At 42.8% G+C, this 20000-nt stretch overlaps 3 protein-coding genes across 4 annotated transcripts; 1 reads left to right on the top strand and 2 right to left on the bottom strand.

The window, feature by feature from the left end:
* Nucleotides 1-1835: 1835 nt before the first annotated feature.
* On the bottom strand, nucleotides 1836-11719 carry LOC131110176 (LON peptidase N-terminal domain and RING finger protein 3-like). Of its 2 annotated transcripts, XM_058062998.2 has the most exons (12): nucleotides 10920-11717; nucleotides 8939-9057; nucleotides 8744-8866; nucleotides 8518-8634; nucleotides 8286-8454; nucleotides 8165-8225; nucleotides 7969-8083; nucleotides 7453-7574; nucleotides 4885-5043; nucleotides 4653-4815; nucleotides 4426-4575; nucleotides 1836-4210 (listed from the first exon to the last, which is right to left on the bottom strand). In XM_058062998.2, the coding sequence occupies exons 1-12, from the start codon at nucleotides 11632-11634 to the stop codon at nucleotides 4028-4030; spliced, it is 2196 nt and encodes a 731-aa protein (XP_057918981.2). In that variant the 5' UTR covers nucleotides 11635-11717; the 3' UTR covers nucleotides 1836-4027. The 2 variants fall into 2 exon arrangements, with proteins under 2 accessions (XP_057918981.2, XP_078644234.1); XM_078788108.1 differs by having other exon boundaries at nucleotides 8165-8634; nucleotides 10920-11719.
* A 1423-nt stretch (nucleotides 11720-13142) lies between these two features.
* commd5 (COMM domain containing 5) lies at nucleotides 13143-15741 on the bottom strand. Its single transcript, XM_058063007.2, has 7 exons — nucleotides 15502-15741; nucleotides 15228-15388; nucleotides 14958-14986; nucleotides 14823-14873; nucleotides 14658-14753; nucleotides 14502-14577; nucleotides 13143-14051 (listed from the first exon to the last, which is right to left on the bottom strand). The coding sequence occupies exons 1-7, from the start codon at nucleotides 15620-15622 to the stop codon at nucleotides 13950-13952; spliced, it is 636 nt and encodes a 211-aa protein (XP_057918990.2). The 5' UTR covers nucleotides 15623-15741; the 3' UTR covers nucleotides 13143-13949.
* Nucleotides 15700-19487, top strand: fam199x (family with sequence similarity 199, X-linked). Its single transcript, XM_058063003.2, has 8 exons — nucleotides 15700-15840; nucleotides 16623-16801; nucleotides 17078-17297; nucleotides 17366-17524; nucleotides 17592-17753; nucleotides 17815-17998; nucleotides 18072-18175; nucleotides 18256-19487. The coding sequence occupies exons 2-8, from the start codon at nucleotides 16635-16637 to the stop codon at nucleotides 18427-18429; spliced, it is 1170 nt and encodes a 389-aa protein (XP_057918986.1). The 5' UTR covers nucleotides 15700-15840; nucleotides 16623-16634; the 3' UTR covers nucleotides 18430-19487.
* Nucleotides 19488-20000: the final 513 nt, after the last annotated feature.

Genomic DNA, 20000 nt, shown 5'->3' on the forward strand with positions numbered 1-20000 from the left:
TATGTATGTATGTATGTATGTATGTATGTATGTATGTATGTATGTATGTATGTATGTATGTATGTATGTATGTATGTATGTATGTATGTATGTATGTATGTATGTATGTATGTATGTATGTATGTATGTATGTATGTATGTATGTATGTATGTATGTATGTATGTATGTATGTATGTATGTATGTATGTATGTATGTATGTATGTATGTATGTATGTATGTATGTATGTATGTATGTATGTATGTATGTATGTATGTATGTATGTATGTATGTATGTATGTATGTATGTATGTATGTATGTATGTATGTATGTATGTATGTATGTATGTATGTATGTATGTATGTATGTATGTATGTATGTATGTATGTATGTATGTATGTATGTATGTATGTATGTATGTATGTATGTATGTATGTATGTATGTATGTATGTATGTATGTATGTATGTATGTATGTATGTATGTATGTATGTATGTATGTATGTATGTATGTATGTATGTATGTATGTATGTATGTATGTATGTATGTATGTATGTATGTATGTATGTATGTATGTATGTATGTATGTATGTATGTATGTATGTATGTATGTATGTATGTATGTATGTATGTATGTATGTATGTATGTATGTATGTATGTATGTATGTATGTATGTATGTATGTATGTATGTAGGTAGGTAGGTAGGTAGGTAGGTAGGTAGGTAGGTAGGTAGGTAGGTAGGTAGGTAGGTAGGTAGGTAGGTAGGTAGGTAGGTAGGTAGGTAGGTAGGTAGGTAGGTAGGTAGGTAGGTAGGTAGGTAGGTAGGTAGGTAGGTAGGTAGGTAGGTAGGTAGGTAGGTAGGTAGGTAGGTAGGTAGGTAGGTAGGTAGGTAGGTAGGTAGGTAGGTAGGTAGGTAGGTAGGTAGGTAGGTAGGTAGGTAGGTAGGTAGTGAACACATGATATTCTTTTAATTCTTCTTCAATATTCCAATGACTTTAGAAAGAGTCGTGAATTTCCAAATGAATGTGATTCTTTTCCCTGGTAGTCAGGATGATGTTGTGTTAAATGACGTATTGAATGTTATGTTGTGTTAAATGATGTAGTGAATGTTATGTTGTGTTAAATGATGTATTGAATGTTATGTTGTGTTAAATGATGTAGTGAATGTTATGTTGTGTTATGTCATGTTGCTTTTGACCTTCTTTTCTGCAATTTTTCATAATGTTTTTGTCTAAGCCTCATTGCTGACCTACTTTAGCAAAGCTTGCATAAACTCGTCCCATCCCTTCCTCGTGTCATGAGGCCAAACAACAGCGTGGCCATTGTCCTGTTAAACGTTTACCATGTTGGTTTTTAAGAGTTGTGGAAGACGCTGTCACTTGATGCATTTACGTGCCTGATTTCCTCTCTCCTATGAAATGTCAAAACAAGTCAACAGCCATTTTGGCCGCTTTCCCGCCCTCCATGTTTTATAATGTGTGTGTTGTGCTGCTCGCCAGGGAGACCAAAGTCTTGTTTTACTTGGGTGTTTTCCTTTTCCTTTTAATAGCTGGAGACCATGTTGGTCTGGGATCAGACTCCTTGACGTGTGGGTGAAAGGTCAAAGACAGGACACTATATACTGTACTATAGTACTGTGTAGTTTTGATCAATAAATAAAATACATCAGTCATGGCATGCTTGGATCAACTTGGTGTAAAGAACATGAGATTACAACCAAAATGCTCACATGTTGTTGCCAAAAAGGATTAAATCCAGCGCTACTTTATAGTACATTAGTATATTAGTACATTAGTACACAGGATCGGTAACTTACAACACGACTTTTTCATGTTTTTCTTATTTTCCGGAAAAAGTGCAACAAAACAGATAAGTAGAAATAGACTTTCACACATTTATTATCATATTGCCAGTTGGACAATACAAGTACATTTATGATTATTTTCATTGCTACAGAATGACAGAGAACCCTTATGAACCCATACATAGTACATGGTGGATCCCATCTATTGGTGGATCTTGGTGGATCCCATCTATTTGACAGTGATACAACACATTAGAATGATTGAGGAACAAAACACGGGCAGCAAGAAGTCATTGTACATTTGTGCAGGAAGCGCCTTGAACGGAAGTACAGGAAGTTGAATGGAAGTACAGGAAGTTGAATGGAAGTTGAATGGAAGCACGATTAAATGTATGATTTCAAATGTGCTTATGTTCAAAACGTGATGCTCAAACATGAAGCGCCACTTAGTCGATTTTAACATGAAACCACAGAAAGTGGCGATCATCGAACCATCTCGACTTGGTCACTTTTTTTGTGACCTTGAAGGTACTCATTTAGCTACTGATGACGCAGCATCAGAAGAAACTAGGGGGTCAAACGCCGCGGTTTGCTCAACGGTATCAAGGGGACCACAATGTTTGGAAGAGTTATTGAATGAAATCCTTCTCATAACGTGACTGAAGGAACACCAGGCTGCTCACATTCCAGTTGGTATTGATTAACAGCAAGAAGTCCAACTTAAGGCACCAGAACTTCTGTCATTAGAAGACAATTGATTGACAAAAATGTCAAAGTTCACATGTAAACACGAAAGCTACATCCTTTTTTATGAAGTTGTGATGATGATGCGTTGGTTGAGTTGTCCCCTCTATCTGCAGGTTCTACACTGTGGATGTCATTCATGATAATTCATGATATTTTAGGCAATAATGTATCTCATTTATTACTATAATACAGTAATCCCTTGTTTATCAATTGGCTCCAGACCCGACCGTCATAAGTGAATTTCCACAAAGAGAAGCCGTTTCTTAGAGCATAGACACTTGATTTTATGTTATAGAAGCATTTTAACATTACTTAACAGTAGTATTTTAACATTAGAGCCTGCTAGACATTGAATAGCATCCCTACATTCACCTTTACACTTACGTTACCCAATATACGTCGTAGACATAATAAGTGAAAGTAAGACATTATGAATAAGATTTAGGCTTGTGTGTGTTCTTGTAAATGTGTTCCGGTGAGGGGCGGACAGGAAGTGATGTTGAGGTTGAGTTTGTTTTTTTTTAGAGATTATTGTGCGATAATTCGAACCTACATATCACAATGTCTTTGAACGCGTCTTCTGAATTTTATGCTTGAATATGCTTAATTTAGGTTTAAAAAAATACATAGAATATGATCAAATATGCATATTTTGGACTCATTATAGTTTCAACACCAGACAGCATGATTTATTCATAGATTTCTGGAAAAATATGAAAGATTGAAGCGCAAAGTGGCGAGGGATTACTGTATTTGTGGGGATTTTAATTGGAATTACAAAAATTTGCATGAAAATATGAAACAGCACTGCAACGTGTTTTCCATTGACATGGAAGTCATTTTCTTAAGAAGACATGCAAATGGCGAATCCCCACGTTGAGTGGAAATACAACATAAATTGAGAATAAATGTTGGGATGTAAAATCCAGACGTGAATTTGTCCTCAACTTTTAATTTGCCCTGAAAGACGGCAAATGTTGATGGCAAATACAAAACGAATCTTCCAGCAGCTCCTAGTCTCTTTTTAAACAAATGTAAACAATGTCACTGCATGCATAAATAATCCAAAAAATAATAAATAATGAAGAAAATGCAAAACGCCCAACATAAAAAACAGAAAAGAAGACAAATGTGAAGTTAAAAGCAACAACATCTGCTCACGTGTGCAGTTTAATAACTTCATTCACTGAACTGCAGCGAGTGCAAAAAGTCAAAGTTTGGTCTCTCGTGTGAAAAACGTTGGACTTTCTTTAAAGCTCACCCTCAAGAAAAAGATTCTATTTTGGTGCTTCATCTGGGAACGATGCAAAAGGAAGAGCTGAGAGTTGCAACATAAAAACCAAGAAAAAGTCCAAGTTGTCAGGCGGCGGCGTTAGCGTGTGCACGTTAGCGTGATTCGAATTCATCTTCATCCAGATGTGCTTTCCGGCTGGTGTGAGAAGTATGAGGATGAATGGAAGTTGAATGGATACATGTGGGGTGGGGGGTCATTTGTTAGGACCGCTGGCCCACAGGGTGCCCCCGATGTCTGCTGTGGGCCATGAAGAGCAGAACCTTGCGTATTCCGCTCAGGCGGTCCTTCAGAGATGTGATGGCCAGGAATGGCAGCTGGGCTCGGCCTTCCAGGGGAAGAACGGCAAGTAACCACCAACACCAGGAGGGACCGTTGGGACTGGCCTGGAGGGGGGGCGCAAAGAGGACACCAATACATCACTGCTTTATAACGTGAGGGTACGAGGATCCATAACCAACATGGTCCAACATGTGTACGTTTACATGTACATAGGTATTTTTATTTCTATTGATGTTGGTTGCTTTCTTGTGCTTTGGATGTTTTTCATGTTCCAAATAAAGAAGAAAAACAACCAAAAACATATATCATAAGGAGATACCTGAAGCTCAGAGTCTTTCTCGGGGATGGGTCCAAAGTGCCCTTCGATACGTTCCTTTTGCTCAGCCTTCAGGGAGTTGACCCACGCCAGCGCCTGCTCGTAGACCGTGTCATGCAAAGACTGCAGCTCCCCCCTCGCCAGGCCTTCCACCTGCCACCGCCAGCACCAACCAGGACCAATCAACCACCCGGGAATCTAGCAGCCCATCAACTCCACTGCACTCTTACCTTCACGTCTTCCAAGTACTCAATATCCGCCGTGTTGTACCCATCCCGCTCACGGTGTTGAATGACTTTGAACCTCCGCCTGCCGATGGTGTCCACGACCGAGCTGCCATCAGTGAAGAACTTCACGTCACGGATCTCCAACAGGCACCCGTAATCTGCAAACCTAGGAAGAAGGAGGAGGGTTACTAGACCGGCAAAAGCCGCACGTTTTCCCACCATGCGAGACACCGACCCTTTCAGTTCATCCCCCAGACACATTCCGAAGCTGTTGGTTCCCGTCTCCATGCATCGCCGAATCATCAGTCTGTAGCAGGGCTCGAAGATATGCAGCGGACACGGGACGGTGGGGAAGGCCATGGTGCACACGAATATAGGCACGCTCTTGTTGAGGCTGAAGGGAAGCAAGAGGAATGTCAATTCAAAACTCATTTCATATTCATCAATGGAACCTCGGCATCATATTAGTCTGCACTCTATTCATAAACATAAAATACATAAAGGCTGCTGTTTCTAACGTAAAATATCATGATATAATATATTAGTGCATACGTCTTTTGTCTGATGCGCCCCGCCTGGCGCTCTTGGCCCGCTCTTAGGCCCGCTCTTAGGCCCGCTCTTAGGCCCGCTCTTAGGCCCGCTCTTAGGCCCGCTCTTAGGCCCGCTCTTAGGCCCGCTCTTAGGCCCGCTCTTAGGCCCGCTCTTAGGCCCGCTCTTAGGCCCGCTCTTGGGCCCGCTCTTAGGCCCGCTCTTAGGCCCGCTCTTAGGCCCGCTCTTAGGCCCGCTCTTTGGCCCGCTCTTTGGCCCGCTCTTTGGCCCGCTCTTTGGCCCGCTCTTGGCCCGCTCTTGGCCCGCTCTTGGCCCGCTCTTGGCCCGCTCTTAGCTCTGAATGAATGTTTGAATATTGTATTTTAATGCATCGTTTACTCTGTTTTACTGAACTCTATTTTTATTTCTTTTTTTCTCTACTGTAAAGCGTCTTTGAGTACTCGGAAAAGCGCAATACAATAAAATGTATTATTAAAGTGTATTATTATGTATTTATTAATAACTCACAGGCCGCTGGTTTAAAAATAGGGACTTATATAACGATACACTGGAACCTTTATGTCGACGCCCCCTCGGACTGAGTGACGTTTTCATTGGTCGTCTGTGTCAGGCAGTTTAATTACGACTACTTCATAAATGTAATTAGTTAGCAGGGAAGGTAACATTTTTTGATAAACCTTCAAATAAAAGAATCAGGATTTATTGATAGTTGAGTTTGTGACTTGCGATTCTCTACCAAAACACAAGGGGGCAGTGTTTTCCTGAGTGTGTGCAACTAAAACTCATTTTATTTAGCGTGTTGTAGCATTGAACCATGTTCATATTGAACCATGTTCATATTGAACCATGTTCATATTGGACCATGTTCGTATTGGACCATGTTCATATTGGACCATGTTCATATTGGACCATGTTCATATTGAACCATGTTCATATTGGACCATGTTCGTATTGGACCATGTTCATATTGGACCATGTTCGTATTGGACCATGTTCATATTGAACCATGTTCATATTGGACCATGTTCATATTGGACCATGTTCATATTGAACCATGTTCATATTGGACCATGTTCATATTGAATCATGTTCATATTGAACCATGTTCATATTGGACCATGTTCATATTGGACCATGTTCGTATTGGACCATGTTCATATTGAACCATGTTCATATTGGACCATGTTCATATTGGACCATGTTCATATTGAACCATGTTCGTATTGGACCATGTTCATATTGAACCATGTTCATATTGGACCATGTTCATATTGAACCATGTTCATATTGAACCATGTTCGTATTGGACCATGTTCATATTGAACCATGTTCATATTGGACCATGTTCATATTGGACCATGTTCATATTGAACCATGTTCATATTGGACCATGTTCATATTGAATCATGTTCGTATTCAACCATGTTCGTGTTGAACCATGTTCATATTGGACCATGTTCATATTGGACCATGTTCGTATTGGACCATGTTCATATTGGACCATGTTCATATTGGACCATGTTCATATTGAACCATGTTCGTATTGGACCATGTTCATATTGAACCATGTTCATATTGAACCATGTTCATATTGGACCATGTTCATATTGAATCATGTTCGTATTCAACCATGTTCATATTGAACCATGTTCATATTGGACCATGTTCATATTGAACCATGTTCATATTGGACCATGTTCATATTGAACCATGTTCATATTGGACCATGTTCATAACAATTAAGACGTTATTTTTAACGCAGTTACTCCCAAAAGACAGGAAATGACTTTTCAACCTAATCAGTTTAGCTTTTTTACTTAGCTTCTTGTTTTCATGTGACATTCCAAAGAGAGCTGCTGCGGTGCTTTTGCGGTATGTCTTGACGACAACGACAATAAAGTTGCTGTCATAGAATGCTTTTATTTTGAAGCCTATGTATTTGAAACCTCTGGGTCCTAAACGTGACGTCGACATAAGGGGTCGGGTCTGTCAACTTAAGTGGACTCTGTGTAGTGAAGCGGGTTGGAGTGTGTAGTTATTTATTCAATATTTCAATACTTGCTGTATTGTTGCTGTATTGTTGTTTGTTTGTGCCACTCCATGCCTCCATGACCCTCTAAGAGGTCAGCGTGTCAGTCGAGCGACTGTGGGTCAGTGGGTCATACGTCAGCACCAGTTATGTCAGTCTTACCATGTAACATTAGGCGGGTGGGGGGGGGGGGGGGGGGGCAAGGTTCAATGGCTGTGGACTTACTTGGAAAGCTCAGCCATCTCCTCCTGGTGGACTTTCTGTCTTTCCATGAGCTCAGATGGAAGATACTTTGCTATCAGGTTCTCCATTAATGCCGTCTTGCAGTACTGCCTTTGGACCAGGTACTATTAGGACGGAGACGTGATGAGGCTTAGTTTCAGGACAGTTAATTACCAATTCATTAAGTATGAATAGAATTAATTGTTACTATTAATAGAATTCAAAGACAAGTACTGTATTTTCTGGACTATAAGTCGCTCCGGAGTTTAAGTCGCACAAGACCAAAAATGTATAATTAGGTAGAAAAAACATACATAAGTCGCATTTTTGGGGGGGTAAGGAACACAAACAGTGTATTCATTTATAAGTGGCTCTGGAGTATAAGTCGCAGGAACAGCCAACCTATGAAAAAAGTGTCTCATAGCCCATAAAATACGATATCATAGTAACAGCTAACATGAAAACCTATTTTTATTTCAAATACGGTCTATTACGCGGCAACAAAGATGTACGCCATACCTCGGACAGCTCTTCTTTGCAAAGGGGACATTTTGGGTTGTGGTCCAGACATCTCTTGAGACACTGGAGACAGAAGGTGTGACCGCAGGGCGTGGTCACCGGCTCGTAGAGCAATCTGGGTGGGAACACCAGGCTACGCTTTAGCAGGTATGCTAACATAGAAGCGTCACATTGCAAGTTCCAAGGACTAGCTCACCTCATGCAGAGAGAACATTCCAGATCTGCTGGGTCCAGAAGGTCCTTCACCTCTGCTGGCTCTAAAAGAGCAGATATTATTTCTCCAGGACTTGATTTAAAGTATGCTAGTATGTGCTCACCACACTTGGGTCTTTTTTGATGCTCCTCCTCCTCCTCCTCCTTGATGCTGCTCCGCTTCCGTTTGAGGAGACACTGATAAAGCTTCCTGTCCTCGGGTTTCCCCTGATCTTTTACCTCGCTGCTGTTGGACCCCCTGGCTGCAGAACCCGATAAGAACGTGGCTGGGATCTGAGAGAAGAAAGGAAGATGATTACGCTCGACGGTCGCACAGACGGGGATGACGTCTCCTACCTGGGAGGGCGTGTTGATGCTATTCTTGATGCGACCTCTAGAGGGCAGGAAGTTAGGGAAGTCGGAGATGTGTTCAGGGACCTGGTCAGTCACTGGGGCCAGGAGGTCACTGAGGAGCTGAGAAACAAGGATGAATATGACATGTATTGAATGGAGCGTTACTAAAAGGGCAGACTCTCTCATTTCAAGTCCAAATGAGCAAATATGAAACAGGAAGTGTGTAAACCTTGTTGGCCTCATTCCTAGCCAGTCTGCAGTCGGGCTCTATGGACAGACATTGCAGGTACTCTCTCAGGGCTTCCTCGGTTCTTCCGAGGGACACCAAAGCCTGAGCCCTCCGAACGTGACCCTGATGGCGAAGATGAAGAAGCTAATCCGATTAGAATCAAAACACAAAAATCATCAAATCATAGACTCATACCTTGGACCACAGAGGCATGAGCCTGCAGGCCATCTCGGCGTCCCTCAGAGCCTCATCCAAGTGTTTCAGACTGGAGTGGATCTGGGAGCGGTTACTGAACAGTATGTGGTCTGTGGGTGCTGCAAGGGTGTCATATATTTTGGAGGAAAAGGTTACCATGTGTAATGTCATTAAAAATGAAAAAAGTAGCAATAAAATGATTTAATATAATTGATTTTTCCCCCCAAAAATGTAGATTATTTTAAACTATGATTTGACTGTCGCACTAATGATACTATATTTACTAAACTTGTTTCAATAATTGAAAGGGTCGTTAATTAGTGTCCCGTAAGCTACATTAAAGCACATTTCATCGTCATGAAATGTTCATAATAATGGCTTTTTCATAACATGCGCAGGAAGAATTGCCGTGCTAGAATGACTATCTCAAACCGCGGAGAGGCTGCATGAGAGGCTGCATGAGAGGCTGCATGAGAGGCTGCATGAGAGGCTGCATGAGAGGCTGCATGAGAGGCTGCATGAGAGGCTGCATGAGAGGCTGCATGAGAGGCTGCATGAGAGGCTGCATGAGAGGCTGCATGAGAGGCTGCATGAGAGGCTGCATGAGAGGCTGCATGAGAGGCTGCATGAGAGGCTGCATGAGAGGCTGCATGAGAGGCTGCATGAGAGGCTACATGAGAGGCTACAAACGCCTGCCTTACAAAACCATGCAGCACTATCAAGGTCACCCACATTCCTGGTTTCATAACTATTAGAACTTATGCAAAAGCAGCATTTAGCCTAAAGAATAACCTTGGATGTCATGTTAGCACGCATGCAGATAATACAGCAAATCAATAAACAAAACAAAGAAGAAGAAAGCCTGGGAGAAGGTTTGAATCCTCGTACGGTGATCCACATATTGTGGATGTGACACAGCAGGCTAATCAGTCAGTACCAAGATAAGCACCCTTTCTACATTCCCAGACACTCCTAAATGGCTAATTTTAATCTGCTAGACTTGCACTGACTCCCTGAGGGCTTGCCCTGACTTCACCAATAACTAAGATCCATCTCCGAACACACCGCCCAAAATAGCCACAGACCAGGAAATAGCCCTGGATCATGTTTATGGACGGCAGATTCAGTCATGCAAGTGTACATGAATACTTGACACATGCAGCGTTTGGCAAAGGAAAGGTCAAACACGGCGACATTGACCAGTAAATTATGAAAGGACCACACTGACCCCAATATGAGATGACGCCATTTTTGTTTTTTACAAAATGTTGAAGCTAATGTTGACTCAAAAATGTCAATCACTGTTTCCCAAAGTCATAACTGTTGTGTGTGAATAAGTTGTAGTGTCAAAAACACAAAGATAGATTTATGGAGTATTTTATTTAAAGAAATGTAGTATAGTGTCCTGATAGTATTTTTAAAGTCCCTGAAATGTGCAAAATGGGGCTTCTTTAAATGCACCACAGTAAAATGTTAGAAAACACCAGACCAAGCCCGGCCTGCAACACTTCTAGTAAGTTAGAATGATTTCTACGCCACAATATTTATAAGTATTAATATTTACACCCAAAGTGCATTCTTGAAGTAAATAATGTCACTCATGCAGTTTATAAATGCCCACAAGGTTAATCTTGCCATGTCTGGACGCCACAATTGGAGCACTTGGCATCACTATGGGTGGGTGGGGGGGGGGGTTGTGTATTTCTAGTGGTGACCTGCAGTAATACCCTTGACCCACATTTGTGTCATTCTCACATTACACAATGATGGAGCCAGGGGGCGGTTACACGCTTACGCAATGTTTGGCCCAGTGGCCCCGCCAGCATGAAGCATGTTATCCAACACGTGGAGACCTCCTCTCCAAACACACACACACACGCACACACACACACACGCACGCACTAATGGCTGACACGCTCTCATTCATTAAGGCGCAAAGTAACAGTTTGCAGAAGACAAGTTAGAGGAAGAAAAGTCCTACCTATGAGGATGGCTTGGTTGTATTTCTCCAGAGCTGCTTCCATCTTCTTCTCGGCGTACAGGCCGTTGCCCTCCCGCCGCAGCCGGGCGGCCCGGTGCACCCTGGGGAACCACTTAGCCAGCAGGTTGCTGAGGACCACGTTGACCCTGAAAGTGTGCACGGCCACTTTGGAGGTGTGCCTGCACTGCTTGCAGACCACCTCTTTCCTGTCCCTCTCCAGACACTTCTTACAGAAGCAGTGTCCGCACGGAAGAGTCACGGGCTCGAACAGAGAGCTCAGACATATCCGGCAGGAGAAGTCTGCGTCGGCGCGACCTGCGGCTCCGACACCGGGGCTACCCGCTGTCGGTGTCCCGGTTTTGGCACCCTCGCCCGGGGTGCCGCCGTGAGCGTCCCCGCTGTCCGGCTTGGCGATGGAGGTGAGGTACTCGATGAGGTTGAGCAGGTGTACGGGTCGCAGTCTCTCGATCTCCGCGGCTTGTCGGTACACCTCGAAAGCTTCGGAGAATTTTCCCCCGAAGGCGAGCGCGTCAGCCCGCTTCACCATCAACTTCTGACGGCACTCCCCGTCCCCCGAAGCCGCTAGCTGGCACTCGTAAATATCCGCCGCCAGGTCGAAGTTTTTGGCCCGGAAAGCCTCGGCGGCGAGCTGCAGCATACTGTCGCTCTCTGCCCCCATGGTGGAGGGCTTGCTGGTGGCGAGTGTGTGGAGCATCCCCGCTCATGTTAGCTCGCACCGGGGAGCACCGAGTGACGTCTCGCCCGCGCCTCCATGAAGCTCATATGGAGCCCTGAACGAGCGACCCGGAGAGAGGGTGAAAAAAAAGTTACGTAAAAATGGTGTCACGTGACGCCGCTCCGAGGTTCTCATTGGTCGATTGCGGGGGAAACGGTTACAAAACCATTTGCCATGTAACACTTTCAGCACGGGACAGCAGCCGGGCTGACCCGCATTCAGGTCCCTCTGGGCGGTCACATAATACCGTTCATTTCGTGTATACTTCTATCTTTTTACATTGTCTGTCACTCACTCCGTAATACCCCGACAAATCCCAAATGTAACTCGTGGATGAGATCAGTCAGTTCGACACAAATTCATTCATTGACAATTCATTCATTTAAAATGAAAACAATTATATCAACAATTGTCTTATAGGAAAACTTGGAAATTGAAACATTTTTTTCCAGGATGAATAAATAAAATGTTTAAAAGTGTTTTAATGAGTTTAATTTCATGAATTAAGGTTAAATTCAAGTGTATTAAAAGATATGCAAGTATAAAAATAAGTTGTTAATATGTTAATATGGAAACAATAAAAGACTTTTAATAGACCGCCAAAGGTGTAACAGAAAGGTATGGGATCACATATGAGGTGTTTAATAGTTTAAAAGTGTAAAAAGCAATTAACCAGTGTTTAAAAACGACAAAATCACTGAATAGTCACTGAATATTCAATTAATATTCAGTGTTAAAATAGACCACAATGACACATACTGGTTGTGTGTGTTTGGTAAGAAAGACAGGTCGTACCTGACCTTACTCCGCCATCGCTATTTCCCGCTATGTCACAATAAAGATGTTTGGTAATCTGGAAGTAGTGCAAAAGATTACGCAGCTGGATGTGTGTCCACGTTAGTAGTAACCCAGAGTGTCTATTAAATATAGGTCGACCGGTCTCGCCCGTGTACTCAATCCCTCCCATAGATATTAAGGCTGATACACACACCACAGCGAGACTGACACACTCTTACAGACAGACAGACTAAATACAAAGACTTATGCAAGCTGGCAGACGCTGATGTAAATGTGATACTGTGACCTTTGTCGATCTATTAAAACATTCCAGTGTGCAACAGGAAAGACAAGTGTTCATGAACAATGCATTCGTGTGCACGATGAAAGGGAATATACAATTTTCCACCACTAATTTCCCTGGTTACAAAACACATCATTTGACAGGTACTGGTAATGCAATAAATCATTTCTCCAATACTGTTCGTAATGAAATATGTTTTAATGGATAAAAAGTAGTGTGAAGATGAATACACACAATAGCAAATAATACTGTATATACTGTAAGTACATAACTATCGAGCATGGCTTTATCAGCTTCACTCATCATACAGTATGTCTGAATTAAGCTACCACCAATAGCAAAAAAAAATATGATCCATCCATTGAAGACTAAATGAAATACTGTGAATGATTTTAGCTTATGCAGAGGGTGGGGTGGGTGGGGTGTTATAGTGGGTGGGGTGTTACATCATGGTAGCACCTCTACAGTCAATCGGTCGTGCTCCTACCGTACTGCAAAGGTGGCAGATCTGTACTGGTGCACATCCAGCACCCAAATCCCACGTAGTTGCTTGGACATAGCATCGGTCACACCCTGAGCAATGTCATCGATACCGGTACGGGCGCTTGGTATCTGTCACACGAGGCACAACGGGTTGGAAGAAGATTATGGACCCACTGACATGATGTCCACCCCAAAGACTACCATCAATTCAAAGCACCAAAAAGGAAAAGTTGTGGTTGGTCATTCTGGATCCTCTACGGCAGTGATTCCCAAAGTGTGGGCCGCGGTGGTACTGCAGGTGGGCCATGAGAGGTCATTAAAAATGATTCTTTTTTGCAAATATTATTTTTTTATTATTTTTATTGTAAAATATTTAGTGCACGATTTAAAATAATTATAATATAATATTATTATTATTTTAATATAACATTATTATTAATAATTTATAATTAATATAATAATTATAATAATAATAATAATAATAATAATAATAATAATAAAATATCAATCATTTTCAATTTCAAGCTCTCTGGTCGCTTCTATAAAAATATATTTTTATTGTAAAATATTTAGTGCACGATTTAAAATAATTATAATATAATTATTATTATTTTAATATAACATTATTATTAATAATTTATAATTAATATAATAATAATAATAATAATAAAAATATAAATCATTTTCAATTTCAAGCTCTCTGGTCGCTTCTATAAAAACCCAAAGTTCATCAATCTTGTATCCTCAGAATGCTCCTCTTCTCCAGATCGTTCATCTCTTTGAGAATCAAAGCAACGTTGTAGCGGAGTTCCTGGAATTTCGACACTGGCACCTGCACAGGAAAACAACAACTCTTCTTGGATCGGTTGGACATTGGTTGTCTTCATTGCAATGTTTTGCTTGGACTACAGTCACTTCTGGTGTTAGATGCTATGCTAACGTGCGGTCATGTGATTGTATAACACCTCCAGCGGGTAGAATGGCAGCAGACTCAATCCACTTCCCCTCTGCCCCCACTTGTGGTGGCAGCTACAGCAGTCGCTAGTCGCTAGCCTCTATTGAGGAGAAGGTGAGGAGAGTGTCCGCCCCCCCCCCCTCCCCGACTGAAGCATCTTACTATTGAACTATTGAACTAGCTACAGCTCTGCAATTTCAATTATGAATACTGTTAAATTGTACTACTGTAGATGACTTATTTCAACCCGCACTAATACCTAAAACGGATATGAGAAACATTCTGCACATGACATTGTCATTAATATCCGCACAGTTAATCCAATACCTCAAACTGATGAGAACGTCCGTTAGACAGCTTCATCTGCACGAGCACAGAAGGCTGCAGGGCTCTGGCCACAGAGCTGAGGACAAATGTCATAAAAATGAGCATACAAGTCACCAAACTGGATTAAAAAAAGTCTGCACGTTGGTTCGGCCTCACCTTGTAGAAATGGCGACATCCACTCTCCATTTAAATTCATTTATTGTAGGCAGGTGGGGGTCCCTCTGAGAAGTCGCTGCTTCTAGAGTTGCACGCCTGAAAATATGGAGAAATACCTCACTCTCAGGTGAGTAATGGAAAAAGGGAACTGTGCGCAAAACGTACCGATTTCCAAAAACCACACTGCAGAAATCAGTAATGAAGTCTTCTGGTATCCTGAGGTCAAAACAAAGAAGTCATTAACAGGACAGGAAGTACCAGCAAAATGGAGGACGGTGATCAATAAATGAAGATTCTTGCCTCAGGTCGCGAAGATCTTCTTTGAAGGCCTAGGAAGGCACATAAACTTTATCAGACATCATATCGGATATTCTAAACATAACTACCAGCTATGTTTTCCTGAGTGTGAGCTCAGTGCATATGCTAACATACTATGCTAACATATGCATTACAACTTTCGTTGTAATGTTTGAAAAGAGGAATTAATGACATCACCCGTTACTGGAAAACAATACTCACACAATTTGTTACTTTTGACCTCTACCGTTCAAAGTATTAGAAACAGCTCACCTCTTGTTTAAGTAATGCCGGTCGTACGCGGATAGCCTCAGACAATAATCGGTACATTCCAGCGACCACGTGACTGAGCTTCTCCTGTGGCAGCATACTCGTCTCTGCTATTGACTTCATCGTGTCTGTGCAGTCCTTCCCCTCCAGGGCATTCACCACGGCTACAATGAAAGAACGCACAATGACAGCACTCAGCTGTTTGTTGTAGAATTAGAATTCAAATGGGAAATCCGTGTTTTGTTTTCAAGCGATCGTCGATTTCAGCAGCCAGTACCTTTCAGTATTTTCCTGAACATGTCTTGCTCCACATCCGTGAGGTATTTTGCCATAGATTCGATTTCTGGGGGTATTCTACCACCCAGGAAGCTGTTGTCCTTTCCTTGGGTTAGTGACATTACAACACATTCAATTCCCTACAACGTAGTGACAAGAACGGAATTACATACATGCGTAGCTTTCGGTGTGTATGATAACTTCCGCGTTGTGTCACATGACGGTGTTGTACTTGTCGCGATGAGTCACTTCTCGCGAGAACAACACAGCTCGTTGGTGGCGACTGGCGAGGATTTGCAAATGGAGGTTGCGGAAAATCTCAGACTTTGAACGACAATAGGTTGGTACTTTTTGTCATTTTTACCCCACAAATCTCCACAAGTTGAATTTATTGTGTTCATAGTCACTCGTATGTTGGTAAACTGACTTTGGTACCATTTGATGGCTTTCGTCGCCGCCTGGTTGGCATTTAGCAATAGCCGCAAGCTAACAATATTAGCTAGCGCCGCGTTATTGCTGCATTCAGTGCGGCAATGATCAAAACAAAAACACTTGTAAAAAACAACAGAAGAACGTACCGCAAACAATACTCTAAAGACACAATTCAGCTTCCTTTTACGTGTTTACTTGGCGTGTACGAGAGCAAGTTTCATGTAACGATGAAGAAACAAGGATGACGTCAAAGTGGCAGCAAGTAAAACATTTAGTTATAACCTACACTGGAAAATGAAACGATAACATGTATTTAGTTGCTATCAATTGATTTTGTCGTTGAAAGTGGCTGTCATCTAAATTGTCATAATGGCTAGACTGGTTTGGTACTATGTTTTAAATTCAGATTGTATCAAATGGTTACATATATTGACATTTGTCGTGTTTAGAATGTATTTTTGAATTACAGCTCATGATATTATACTATGATACTGGCTCAGATAATATCATCTCGATATGGTGACAAAAATTGTCAAAAACTATACTGATTATTGATGATAATTTATAGTACAATTATCAAAATTTGTTATTGCAGAATCCCTAAATATAGTTAACCGATAGTTTGCCATGTCAACATTTTGTCATACTGTTATTCTGCATGTCATTTTAATGTCTCACCTTTGACCTCAGGTACATGCAGCCATGTCTGATTCTCTGTACGAGAAATTTTTGGCCCCCGAGGAGCCATTCCCTCTCCTCTCCCAAAGAGCCAATCTCAGTGACGTGGGAACCCTTGATGTCAGTGATTTTGGCTGTCAGCTCTCATCCTGTCACAGGACGGACCCCCTCCGCCGCTTCCACGGCAACAGGCAAGTAGTCGTCATCTCCTGCGTGAGAGGTGGACTGATTTGTCTGTAAAAGGTAATGATAATCACAGAATGGCCGACATGTCCTCCTCTTGGGCCTGGCCAGGCCCGGGAGAGTTGGCGCTGCTACCAAGACTTATCTTTTAATAATAATACATTTTATTTGTATAGCGCTTTTGATTTGTTTTTATGAAGTGCATGAATGTACTGTGGAGCGAGCGAGCACGCCATGTTTTGATGAATTGTAAACTAATAATTCATCCGCTTGTGGTCCTCCAGGTGGAACCTGACTTCCTGCGGGACAAGTGTGGCCAGCTCCGAGTGCAGCGAGGAGCTCTTCTCGTCTGTGTCTGTAGGCGACCAGGACGACTGCTACTCCCTACTGGATGACCAGGATCTTACATCCCTGGACCTGTTTCCCGAGGGCAGCGTGTGCAGTGATGTTTCCTCCTCCATCAGCACCTACTGGGACTGGTCTGACAGCGAGTTTGAGTGGCAGGTGGGTTGGCGATTCAGTTCTCATTCAAATGATTGTAGATGAATGCGAGCTAAGACTCTGTCCTCCAGTTGCCAGGAAGCGACATCACCAGCGGCAGCGATGTCCTGTCCGACATCATTCCTAGCGTCCCGAGTTCACCTTGTCTGGTTCCCAAGAGGAAGCCCAAAGCTCACCCGCACCGCAACCTGGACGAGCTGCCTTGGAGCGCCATGACCAATGACGAACAGGTACTTCCAACACGGGCGGGGTCTGCATGTGGAGGACATCATGCAGAAACCTGCGTTGGTCTTTCAGGTGGAGTACATCGAGTACCTGAGTCGTAAGGTCAGCACAGAGATGGGCCTGCGAGAGCAGCTGGACATCATCAAGATCATCGACCCCTGCGCTCAGATCTCTCCCACGGACAGCGAGTTCATCATTGAGCTCAACTGTCTCACCGACGAGAAGCTCAAGCAGGTGGGTCATGTGACACGGCTCTGCTCCATCCTCGTGTCTCCTAACGTGGCGCCATGTCCAGGTGCGTAACTACATCCGAGAGCACAGCCCGAGGCAGCGGGCCAGCAGCATCCGAGAGGGCTGGAAGAGGAGCAGCCACAGCAGCGCCAGCACAGGCGGCGTCAGCGGGGTCAGCAGCAGCAACGCCAGCATGGTCAGCTCGGCGAGCTCCTCGACGGGCTCCACTGCATCCAACTCTGTAGCGGGTACCGAAATACACGCATGAATAATGATGACATGGTATTGTACTTGACCGGGCTGGTGTGTAACACCTTCTAGGTGGCACAGCTTCAGCCTGCAGCGGAAGCAGCGTCGCTAACATTAGCAGAGCCCACAGCGACGGCAATCTGTCCAGCGCTGCAGAACGCATCAGAGATTCCAAAGTAAGGAATGTCTTTCATTTCCAGCCTGACTCAATTTCAGCCTGAATCAATCATCTCCATTTTTTCCCCCCATTTTGTAGAAGCGTTCCAAGCAACGCAAGCTCCAGCAGAAAGCTCTCCGCAAGCGGCAGCTGAAGGAGCAGCGACAGGCCCGCAAGGAGCGTCTGAGCGGCCTCTTCCTCAACGAGGAGGTGCTGTCGCTGCGAGTGACCGAGGAGGACGACCACGGAGACGACCTGGACATACTTATGTGACACCAGTGAACCAATCAGTGCTCCCTCTAAACGCCTGCTCTCGCCGCCGTAGATAGCTTAGCATGCTTAGCCATGGCTAACGCCAACATTCTTCTGGTACTTGTCTACATGATACCTTTGCCAGTGGCTATTTTGACTAATCCCTGCACTATTTAAATGCCTCTGACGATCGAGAACATTGTAGACTAGCTAAGCTAACTAACCGAGACACCGCATGTAGAAGGACAGATGCAGCACCCACGTATCTAAGTAGTGGATTTCTGACGTGCAGGACTGAGCTGCTCTGTCCTATCTTCTGGTGCCGTTGCACTGCCAAGGCGTTAGAGGGAGCACTGACGCACTGCATGTTCTCACCCACACCATGGTTCCATAACTTTGTTCCTTTTATCGACCCGCCCCTTATCCATGTGTTGTAAATAAATAACTGCATATTTACTGCTTGCTTTTTAAGATTAGCCCTAGTGATAAAGGTTTCATTTGATGTTTTCTCCTTTCCTATCTGTGTGACAATAGAGATGCCACAGACGCTTTGCGCAATCATATTTAGACTCATTTGGGTTTACTTTGTTGCTTTCAACCCTTTTGTTTGTTTCCTGATAGCACTCCGAATGTAACTCTGCCACCAACACTTTGTGAATGAGTAGGGCGAATTGGAAGATTGTGTGTTCATGTACTGTACATATAGCGGCTGTGGTTTCTGATGAACGCTAATATACCCAGGCAAGGACGACCAATGTTTGGTGGCATTGAAGCTACCTGAGCTAAAAGTCACAGCCCGCTTGTTTTCTCCATCTCTGCTTTGCATCTCTGATGTGTTGAACCACACAGTTAAGTCTCTACTTTATTGTATACTCGAATTTCTCCTGAATGGATTTTTCATTGCAGCAATTATTTTCCAAAGCAGTTCTATGTATTCCGTAGTGTTGAAGTAGTAAAAAAACTATTTTGGGGAGGAGGAAAAACATAATTTTGAAAAGAAAAGTGACAGTGATTCATTGCAATTAATTGTGTATATAAAGTTTTGATGATTATGACATTAAACATCTTTGGAAAAATAACTGTCACATGGGAAATGATTGGTTGAATGTAAACCGGTTTTGAGATTTTGTTCAGAAGTGTATACACATTGCAATATTTAACAGTATTTAAATAGTATTTTTCTCGCTTTTGCTCCTAATTAAGATTTTATATGAAACTAAAACAAATGGAGCAGGTTCATTATTCCTTGCTGGTAAGTATTACAAAAAAAGACAGTATAAGACATGTATAGTTTTTTTATACGTTTTTTCAGAATTTTCACTCAAAATTACATTTTTTGTTTAAGTCAAGCAAAATAAATCTCTTGTGACGGCAGCCAAAATATTTATTTCCTGTAAGTGCACTCGTTCTACTCATGTCCAGTAGGTGGCGGTAATGCGCCTTAATTCTAATTTGCCAACCGCCATTTCAGAGCGAAGAATATCCGGATGTACGTCTGTAATGTGACGTCATCGTGTTTACACCTTTCGCTAGTTTATCAGCACGAACGGAACAACAACATACAATATATGTATGTAACATTTACACAATAT

The sequence above is a fragment of the Doryrhamphus excisus genome, linkage group LG22, assembly GCF_037039965.1.
Source record: "Doryrhamphus excisus strain RoL-2023G ecotype Guam linkage group LG22, RoL_Dexc_Guam_v1.1, whole genome shotgun sequence".
Classification (NCBI taxonomy): domain Eukaryota; kingdom Metazoa; phylum Chordata; class Actinopteri; order Syngnathiformes; family Syngnathidae; genus Doryrhamphus; species Doryrhamphus excisus.

What these genes read in the sequence shown, in the direction of transcription:
- commd5 (XM_058063007.2), bottom strand. Translation starts at nt 15,622, where the DNA reads ATGTCACTAACCCAAGGAAAGGACAACAGCTTCCTGGGTGGTAGAATA. An exon ending in GAAGATCTTCGCGACCTGAG is followed by an intron (nt 14,874 to 14,957) that starts GCAAGAATCTTC and finishes TTTTGACCTCAG; the next exon opens with GATACCAGAAGACTTCATTA. An exon ending in GACGTTCTCATCAGTTTGAG is followed by an intron (nt 14,052 to 14,501) that starts GTATTGGATTAA and finishes TTTCCTGTGCAG; the next exon opens with GTGCCAGTGTCGAAATTCCA.
- LOC131110176 (XM_078788108.1), bottom strand. Translation starts at nt 11,634, where the DNA reads ATGCTCCACACACTCGCCACCAGCAAGCCCTCCACCATGGGGGCAGAG. An exon ending in TCATGCCTCTGTGGTCCAAG is followed by an intron (nt 8,867 to 8,938) that starts GTATGAGTCTAT and finishes CTTCGCCATCAG; the next exon opens with GGTCACGTTCGGAGGGCTCA. An exon ending in AGAAAGACTCTGAGCTTCAG is followed by an intron (nt 4,211 to 4,425) that starts GTATCTCCTTAT and finishes CCCCCCCTCCAG; the next exon opens with GCCAGTCCCAACGGTCCCTC.
- fam199x (XM_058063003.2), top strand. Translation starts at nt 16,635, where the DNA reads ATGTCTGATTCTCTGTACGAGAAATTTTTGGCCCCCGAGGAGCCATTC. An exon ending in ACAGCGAGTTTGAGTGGCAG is followed by an intron (nt 17,298 to 17,365) that starts GTGGGTTGGCGA and finishes TCTGTCCTCCAG; the next exon opens with TTGCCAGGAAGCGACATCAC. An exon ending in AACGCATCAGAGATTCCAAA is followed by an intron (nt 18,176 to 18,255) that starts GTAAGGAATGTC and finishes CCCATTTTGTAG; the next exon opens with AAGCGTTCCAAGCAACGCAA.